The sequence below is a fragment of the Panicum virgatum genome, chromosome 9N, assembly GCF_016808335.1.
Source record: "Panicum virgatum strain AP13 chromosome 9N, P.virgatum_v5, whole genome shotgun sequence".
Classification (NCBI taxonomy): domain Eukaryota; kingdom Viridiplantae; phylum Streptophyta; class Magnoliopsida; order Poales; family Poaceae; genus Panicum; species Panicum virgatum.
In genome coordinates, this window is record NC_053153.1 from 5,146,349 (window position 1) to 5,156,014 (window position 9,666).

The 9,666-nt window shown below is 52.2% G+C and overlaps 1 protein-coding gene across 1 annotated transcript; it reads left to right on the plus strand.

Annotated features, from left to right (window-relative positions):
- Positions 1–7,889: 7,889 nt before the first annotated feature.
- LOC120692048 (AT-rich interactive domain-containing protein 1B-like) lies at positions 7,890–9,388 on the plus strand. The gene has a single exon (XM_039975252.1). The coding sequence runs from the start codon at positions 8,385–8,387 to the stop codon at positions 9,138–9,140; it is 756 nt and encodes a 251-aa protein (XP_039831186.1). The 5' UTR covers positions 7,890–8,384; the 3' UTR covers positions 9,141–9,388.
- The last annotated feature ends 278 nt before the right edge of the window (positions 9,389–9,666 follow it).

The window sequence follows — 9,666 nt, forward strand, 5'->3', positions numbered from 1 at the left end:
CCCCTTGCGCAACTTTAAATCCCATGCTTCTGCTGATGTGCTCTTATTTCCTTTTGAAGACTTGGCATACATGTGTTTTAGGGATTTACATGAAGTAGAAGTAGACATGAGATATTCTTTTAAAGTTTATACCCTGGACCTAGTAAGGTGGAGCCCGTGTCTCTGGCAAGGCTCCAATGGAACAGCCTTTAAAAGGTCTGAACAGTAGTAGCTCAGTTGTGTTGGTAAACTTAATACGCACACCCACTGTGCCATTCTTAGGACCCAACTATTAAAGGATACGAACAAAGGCTGAGCTATCGCGGCCCCAGCGCAGCCGATGCCATTGCTGTCCGCTCCAGGCCACTGAAGCGCACATGGTATAGAGCCCTCGGGGGCAAAGGAATCTCCGGGTTTAGTTGGGGGAGGAAGCCTTTGTGGAGTAATCAACTCCGGCCAAAGCTGTGGCCTGGTGGTGGTCCTGGAGTCCTGGTGGCGGCTGCGGCAGGGCAGCTGGTGCTGACCCAGTTGAACTGCCGCTGCCATTACGGTTGGTGCCCTTGGTGGCATCTGCCTATTGTGTTTTTCACTGTGAACACTTTGAATAGTCCGTGGCCGTGGTTACCGGACATGGACATCACAGGTCGCTCTCTCGCAGCGATCTCGGGGTCCCCTGCGCCGGAGTAGATCTGAGATGCCTCCACTGCTAACGCCAACGTCTTACTGGTGCGGGTTTGCTGCTCATTTGTTCTGCTGTCTGTTCGTCTGGTCCTTTTTTTTGGCTAGTGCCTGCTTTCAGTGCTCGGTTCACTACTTTATGACTACTAGAACTGATGATCTTCCCAATAATTTAGCGTGCTGAGTGCTGACACTAGCGTGTCTGAAGTTACAAGAGGGAACTGGATCGTAGTCCGTTTTTTTAGGTTTAGGATAGTTTTGCCGACATCTTGGTACCCACGCGTAGACATTTCATTTGCCGAATACAGCGTGCTTGGGGTGCTATCAAGATTTAAGGGTAGTGGCAGACCTCTAGCGTTTGCAAAGGCTCTATCAAAAAATTTAACCCACCTTTCTGGGATGTTAACAGTTGTTAGCAAGCACGACAAAGCTGCTGTCCTCTGCTGCAACCGCAAGTCTTCGGAGCGCGTGGTCCCCTAGGAGCTTAGGCAGCGATGCAAGCTCTACTAGCTCGCTTTAACAGTTTACTATCTTGCTGGCCAGTGGCCACTGCCCCAGTGTTCCGCTGGGAAAAGAAAAAAAAAGAGAAGGGTCCCCAAGCACGTGACGGACAGGAATCCACGCCCCACGCACTGGGCTAGCTAGCATGAATGCATGATCTCCCACCCAAAGCAAACCGCCGGTGCAGTGAAGAGTTGCAGCCTGCGCCCGTTAACCACTGATGAGCATGGTTAACCTAACCGGTGGGAACCGGTCCGGTTTGACCGGTTACCGGTCAAACCGGTCCGGTCCGGTTCCGGTTTCGACCGGTACCCAACCGGCCAAAATTCAAATTTTAAATTTGAATTTAAAAAATAAAAAATTTCCAAAAATTTCCTAAAAATACTTCAAGGTGTGATGAATCTAATGGTGTCAAATTTTCTCAAAAATTCATTCATTTAGTATAGTTTGTGGGAATTTAAAGTTAAATCAAAAAAGAAAAAGAAAAAAAATAGGCCGGCCCATGAAGCCCACCGATCAAACCGGTCAAACCGGCCGGTAAACCGGTCAAACCGGCCGGTAAACCGGTTGCACGGAAGCTTTTGAATTTCAAACCGGTCAAACCGACCGGTAAACCGGTAAAACCGGCCGGTAAACCGGTCGGAACCGGTTGCATGGGAGTTTTTGAATTTATTTGAATTTGAATTTGAATTCAACCGGTTCCGACCGGTAACCGGTTAAACCGGTCCGGTAAACCGGAACCGGAGCCCGGCGGTTACCGGAAACCGGTTGGGAAATAAAACCCTGCTGATGAGAACGGTTGAACACAACCGGCTGGCGGCTGTCTCCCTCCGCTCGCGGGATCCCCAGCAAACTCAGCAAGTTGCCTCGGACCGCCCGCCCGGATAACGCCAGCCCGGCGGGTCAGGACGACAGGACACCGTCGACGAACACCTAGTATTTACCCCGTGGATTTCAAAAAAAAGAAGAAGTATTTATCCCGTGCCACCGAAGGGCGAGGCCCGAGCACGATGCGGGCGCGTCCTAGCTCCCTGCTGTCTCTGCCGCGGCTGCTTCTGCATGATCCATCCACAAGGACCACCTGAACTCGTCCCGAGAAAAAAGGGCCGTGGATCGCCGCTCGTAGAGGTGCCGTCTCGCTCGGCTCGCCTCGCCAACTAGCTAGCCCGCCCGAGATGCCGACGCCATCTGCTTCTTCCCTGTCCGTCCCTGCGGCCCTAGCTGGCGAGCCCGCTCACTTGTCTGCTGTTGGGTTCTCGGTCTTTTAGTTACCCAATCAGCGAGCATATACGAAAGTTAGACAACTCGAAAGCACGTGTCTAGTACAGATTGGGTGGAGTATTTATACCCCCAACTTTGATTACGCATTGACCATTATACCCTCAGCTGGCCGGAATATTCATATTCCATGAGTATTCCGGCTCGAAGGTCATTTCTTATAGATTATAGTGTACTATTTGACAATCTATTCCGAATCATAATCCCGACGCTACCCCGAAGCTTCCTCCAGAACCTACGGATCCTTCGCCAACCTTCGGGTTCGGAGTGACCTTCGGGTCCTTCAGCTGACCTTCGGCTGTCAGAGCTGACCTTCGAGATCTTTGCCAACCTTCGAGTCCTTCAGCTGACCTTCGGCTATTAGAGCTGACCTTCGGGATCTCTGCCAACCTTCGGGTCCTTCAGTTAACCTTCGGCTGTCAGAGCTGACCTCCGAGATCTTTGCCAACCTTCGGGTCTCTGCGTCGTCGTGGCTTCAGGCAACCTCCGACCTTTGGTGTGGCGATCCCCAACATCTGCCGCCCATTGGGTGCCCACGTCACCTCCCGCGAATAGTGCCTGTGTTTGGCTCCCCCTCCACGTCCGTCGGTCTGGCCGTGAGCGTGGCCACTGCCCAAGTTTTAGGAGCGAGTTGAGTGGACTCAGTTTGCCGGCACATCAGTGCTGCACGCTGTGCTGCATCTTGTTCTGTTTCTGTCCGGGCCTCCCTCCCACCCTAGCCTTTAGGGTGACCACAATGTGGTCTAAAAGCAATCTATAGGGAATATTGTATTTCATTCAGCCATCTTACACCATTGTGCAACTAGTACATAGGAAGAAAATAACAAAAGCTACCCATAGCACAATGGGCAGCCTATAGGACAATTAAAACTATATTTGTACAATGTCGGTCAATTAGAAGCGGAGGTACATGATTATTTTATATTTTGATTGGACCTTTCTTATTCCCAAACATTTTAGCCTTTTCCTTAACTATAAACTGTATGCTGAGGAAGAATCCAAATAACTGGCCACACAGCCCACCCGCAGCCGCCGCCTCCCCCATCGCCTCTTCGCCGCGCCGCCGCTGGAGCCTACTGCCGGAAGTCTGCGCAGCCCGCGAGGACGGCGGCGGCGGGGCAGCCCTTCTCCTCCACTTCACCTGGCGGGCGCAGCTATAGGAGGTGCCGAGGGGAGCTTGCCGTCAGGCGGGTGTCGGAGGTGCCGGCGGCTCCCGGTGGCCACGGTGTTGGATCCGTGGAGGAGGCTTGGCTGGCGACGGCGTCGGTTGGCTCCATGTGCGGAGGTGCGGCCTAGCTCCTTCCTTTGCTACGGTGGAGGTGCGTGGAGGTCGTCGCAACAGGTGTGCTGGCGGCACCATGGTGACGAGGTGGCCTGCAACACTTTGATGGCGCGGCGGGCTTCGTGCCTGCTCGCAGCACCTTGGCTGGCGCCGGCGAGCTGCGTGGCCAGGATGGTGTCCGTGAGATGGGTATCTGCAGGGGGGCAGTGTCAATGGTGTCGCGTGCTGCTCGTCCGGAGGGGGTGGTTGGCGACGCAGCTGTGCAGCGTCGATGCCCCTCTGGAGGCACAATCATGGGGAGACGCGACTTCGACGATGGTGGTGATTTGCAACAGGGTCATCAGGGCCTGACATTTGATCGAGGTGGTCGTTAGGGGTTTGTCTCGATAAGTCGGAGCTGCCGGCTTGTAACTAGCTCGACAACGATGACTCGTTGCAGTGTTATGCTGTGTCGTGGTATTTAGATGGGTTGGTCATCCGATGGTTTGGCTAACTTTTTTATGGTACATAAAGTTCGATTCCCTCTGAATTGAAAGATAGAGCTCCTGCTATTTGGTTTTAGAAAAAAATAAACTTTCTGCTGGGAACCCCCACACATACGAGTTGCTGTTGCGCGTAGTGCTCCGGGCATCCACTGCGCGCGCGCCCTGTGCGGTCACGGCTGTGGCACCATCACACTACTACTAGTAGAGCACTGATACCAGCACTAGTGTTGTTGCGATGAGATGATGATTAGATTACTTGTGGGGGTGGGTGGGGGCCACGCAAGGGGAGGCAGCTTTCGATCATGTCACGCCAAATGAGGTTCGCGAAAAGATAGCACGTTTCGTTGTTATTTGATAAATAATATTTAATTATAAATTAATTAGGTTTAAAAGATTCATCCCGTGCTAATTAGTTAGACTATGTAATTAGTTATTTTTTCAACTGTATTTAATGATTCATATATGTGTTCGAAAATTCGATGTGACGGTTACTGTAGAAAACTTTTTGGAAAGCTAACGGGGCATGAGGTAATTCGCATAACTCCCCCTGGGGATCTCATAAATCCGACTCCTTTTCGCCGATTGGTCTGAGGTCGCCTCGCCGGGTCGCGTCGCTGCCGCGCCCTCTCCCCACAACCGCTCGGTTCTTTATCACTTCCCTTTCCACCCCGTACTCGTTCGTCCTCACGAAGCATGATTGGAGCAGCCGAGCAGGCACAGTGACTCCCCACACAGATTTCACCTTCCCCGTGAAACAAGAGTAGTTAAAGGAGGCCAGCGATGTGACCAGTTCGCGCGCGCGATCATGGAGCCGTCAGCCGTGGACCAGCCGTAGCCGTCGGAGAGCGAGGCGAGATGGGCAGCGGCGGTTAGTTCTTCAAAAAAGAGATGGGCAGCGGCGAGGCAGGCGCTTTGCTCGGCCCGGGGAGGGGGAAGGAGGACGGAACAGAACAGAACAGCCGCGACGACGAGCTCGCGTGCGGGTCCCCCTGGTTCGTGGAGTACGTTCGCGTCGCCGTTTTGGACAAAGGCAGGAGAGGGACGTGGCAGCGCGACGTATCCATCCAGATCTGCCGCCGCGAGACAAGAGAAAGAGAAAGCTACTCCAGACCAATAGCTCCGTTTACCGGTCGAGCATATTTCGCCGTTGAGGAAGGAGGCAACGTATAGAATAGAGTATTCACATCCAGACCATTCATCAGCGTCAAATCCAGGAAGATACTTTTGCACAAAAAAGAAATCCAGGAAGATACTTTATCCAACAAAACCCCCCGGCAGATGTTTTTAAAAAAGGCAGTATTATAATTCGTGGACTAGACCATGACCATATGGGGTCCGTCTCTCTCGTAAACATTTTAGAAATTGCTCTGCTTTTCCAGATGGGGTAAGCGGCACATGTTCTGGGGTTCAGATTACTCCCAACTTGGTCCGGGAGCAGGAAGAGGCTGATGATGATGACGGTTTACTCTCGCAGCTCATGAATCTTTGGTCCAAGTGAGCTTCCGTTTTCAGGAAACCACCACATGGACAAGACCTACCAACCCAGCCTAGCTCGATCACGTTTCCAGGGATTAGTTTATCTGTATCCCTCGTGTAACTATGGCCTTGTTTATATTCCAAAACGCAAAACACAAAAATTTTATAAATCACTTGCATGGTATACTAAATATAGTCAAAAAATAAATCGCATTACACAAATGGATTGTAAATCGCGAGATAATGAGCCTAATTATGACGTGATTAGATATTAAATTGCTACAGTAAATATACTCTAGTGATGGATTAATTATGCTCATTAGATTCGTCTCGTAGTTTACAGACGAGATCTGTAAATAGTTTTGTGATTAGTCTACATTTAATATTTCAAATATTGAAGATTCTCTTCTAAAAACACAAAAATACAAAATACAAAGTGATCTAAACACACTCTATTTGTATATGTAGCACATATATATCATCAAATTATTGCTACGCGTAGGATTGGTAATGGGCCATAGCCCTAGTAGTCTCTTTACAGCCCAATAAGACTCTTAAATTTTTTAGTTCAAAATTATATAAAATTAGAACCTAATTTTTTTAAGGTGAGATATTTAGATTTTCTAGTTCAAAAAATATTAGGCCTTTTTCCACCCGTAGCTGCGCGCCTGCGCAGCGCAGGATTGCTCTGGCCGCTGCTACTGCTCCTCCCAGTCTCACAGCTAGTTGCAGCGACATAAAGACCGTGTTTGGTTGCTCTCTGTAAAGTTTTTGAAAATACATCTTTCTACATTTAAAGTACTAAACATAGACTAATCACAAAAATAATTACAGAACTCGTCTGTAAATCGCGAGACGAATCTAATGAGCCTAATTAATCCGTCATTAGAGGTTATTTACTGTAGCAATTTAGCATCTAATTACAGCCTAATTAGGTTCATTAGATTCGTCTTGCCATTTACAGACAGCAGTCGCAATGCGTTTTTTACTTCGTTTAGATTTAAGCCTCCATGCAGGTGCCGGGAATTTTTTTGGAATTTTGGTTTTTGCAACCAAACACGGCCAAACTGCTCAACTCCTGTTGCTCAGCAGCTGACCGCACCCATCAACCTCGCAGTTCTAAGATTCTTTTTTCATTTATAGAAAAGAAAACGATCCCATTCTTCCTAGATTACTTTTTTTAACCTTAATAAAGAAATGAGAATGCAACCATGCTCTACTCTACACCAACTATTTGCGTAGAGCAATCGTGAACGTTACGGGCTCCTCCAACCGGCTCCTGTTGCTGACGGTGGCCGGAGGAGGGGACCTCCCTTGTTTTCCGGCGAGGCCCCACCGTGGAGCACGAAATTATTGTCTGCCCATTACGGAGTAGGGTTTTTTTTCCTACTGGTCCGGTCAAACCGCCGCCCTCCGGTAGCGGTTTACCGGACCAGTTTGATTGGAAATCGGTGGAAACCGATGGAATTCAAAACCAAATTCAAAATCGCCTGTTCAACCGGTTCCGATCGGCTTACCGACCGATTTGACCGGTTACTGGTCGGTTTGACTGGTAACCGGTCGGTTTGAGTGGTAACCGACCAAATTTAATTTTTTTTGGTTTAAATTCAAATGCCCGTAAAATATACTAAATGAATGTTTGTATAACATATTTTAGCCTAAATGAATCCTCCAACCCTCTTTTATACTATTTTTACATTGTATTTGTATATTTTTGTATGCACATTTTTTTGTTTAATTTCAAATGCTCGCAAAGTATACTAAATGAATGAATATTTGAAAAAAAAATTGACTCTATTAGATTCGTCGCAACTTGAAGTATTTTTAGAAATTTTTTGGGAATTTTTTTATTTTTTGAATTTTAATTTTAATTTTGAATTTGGGCTTGTTGGGTACCGGCCTAAACCGGAACCGGCCCGGACCGGTTCCCAACGGTTTTTTTAACCCTGGTACGGAGGCGATCGATCTGACCCGAGCTCCTCCGTAATGGCGCGCCACCATGTGACCGCCTCCTCCCCGCCCAATCGGCCGCGCCGCGCCACCCCCGACTTCCCCGCGCCCTGTGTGGGCTGGCCTCTCCCGTCTCGCTGACCCCTGGGCCCCGCGCCCGCGCGACCCCACCTGCCTGCGACCGCCCAGCCCCGACGCGGACCTCCACTCGCGCAGCACATATTCCCGTCACCACCATCGCCATGGCTGGTACTACGAGTTGAGCGAGTGAGTGGGGCTTGTCGATCGATCCCCTTTTTATTTTGATTTCTTTTTCCATGCCACCATTTCCTCCTCCACTCGTGCGTGTGAATCCTCATCTTTAATTTATTCATCATCACCACCCCCAGCCTAGCTGCTGCCATGGTTTCGCTCCTAGCTAGCTTCCCCATCTCCTAGCAGCAGTACTGGTGCTCCCAAATAAAATAATTGTGAAGGCACCAGTGGGAGTACCTGAAGGCACCAAAATTATGGCTGCTGCGCTGTTGGCCTTGGCCTGACCTTGTTTGAGTTTCCATATATAGCAAAACCACTCTTCGTTTTTCTCCCTAGACCACCCGGCAGACCACACGCACACTACTTCTCCCAGGCAAGTCTCAGCTCAGCTCAGGTCTCCTGGTATCATATAGCTTATCGCAAATATCATATCGCGTCACCGTGTGACGGGCGGGCGTCTCGTTCCCTCTCCTACAAATACCGGGCCGGGCGCGGGCGGGATGGACGACGCGCCGTCTCAGGCGGCGGCCGACCTGTCGCTGACGCTGGCGCCGGCGCCGGCGAGCGCGGGCGGAGGGGGCGGCGGTGGGGGAGCGACGGCGTGCGTCGACGGCAAGGACGTGCGCCTCTTCCCCTGCCTCTTCTGCAACAAGAAGTTCCTCAAGTCGCAGGCGCTGGGGGGCCACCAGAACGCGCACAAGAAGGAGCGGAGCATCGGCTGGAACCCCTACTTCTACATGGCGCCCAATGCCGCGCCGCCGAGCCCCACGGGGTACACCGGGTACGCCGGCGGCGGGGCGGCCGGGGCCGGGGTCGCGGGCGCGGGCGCGGCCGGCCTCCCCGCGCCGCACGCGTACGCCGCGGCTGGGCACGGGTATTACGCCGCCCCCGTGCCGGCGCCGTTCCCCATCGCTTCGCACAGCTCCAGCGCCGGCGGGCTGCAGTACTACGCGCCGCACGACGGCGCCGCGGCCTCGGCGTCGGCGGGCGAGGGCGGCGTGCTGGCCCCGCGCGCGCGCTTCGCCACAGACCAGCCGGTCCCGGCGGACCCGCCCGGCGCCGGGCGCGACGACCTGATCGACATGCTCAACTGGAGGAGGGGCTCCCACGGCCCCACCGCCTCCGCGGCCGCCACCACCGCCTCGCCGGCCAGCACCACCACCACCCTCACCACCTCCGGCGCCGGCGCCGCCGACGGCAGCACCAGCAACAACGACGACGACGGCGGGGAGCTCGACCTCAACCTCAGCCTCTAGCAGCAGTCTCTGCTCCAGCTAGCTCGCCCCCACAAGGTTAATCGTGTACCGGCCTATCCGTACGCTACGCGTGTCAACTTAATTAGCTCCTAGGCACGTTAATCTCCTTCCGTCCCTCCCTCTCTACTCTCTCTCCTCTCCCCTGTATGTCAGTACGCCTCGGCATCTCCTGTCCTTTTTGCCGTGTCCTGAATTGTTTATCGTCTTCTTTTCTTCCTCTTCCCTTCCTGAGGTTGAGGCCTTCGTTTCGTTTGGCTGTTGATCCTCGCTGGGGTCCTCCGGTTGTTTGTTGGCCTGTTGGGGGCTCGCCGTTGCCTCGCGTAGTCGCGTGTCGCGTGTACTCGCCTGCTGCTGGCTGCCGGTGCCGCGGCATCAATCAGTCACCAGTGCCGCGCATGTGGCAGGCACAATGTCCTCGCCGCTGCTCACTGTTCATCAGGTCCTGCTAGTGCTACTGCTTGGCCAACGATACAACCGCCTTGTTCGGCTGGCTGGAAGGATGGCTGGCTGGCTGATTCGGCGTGAT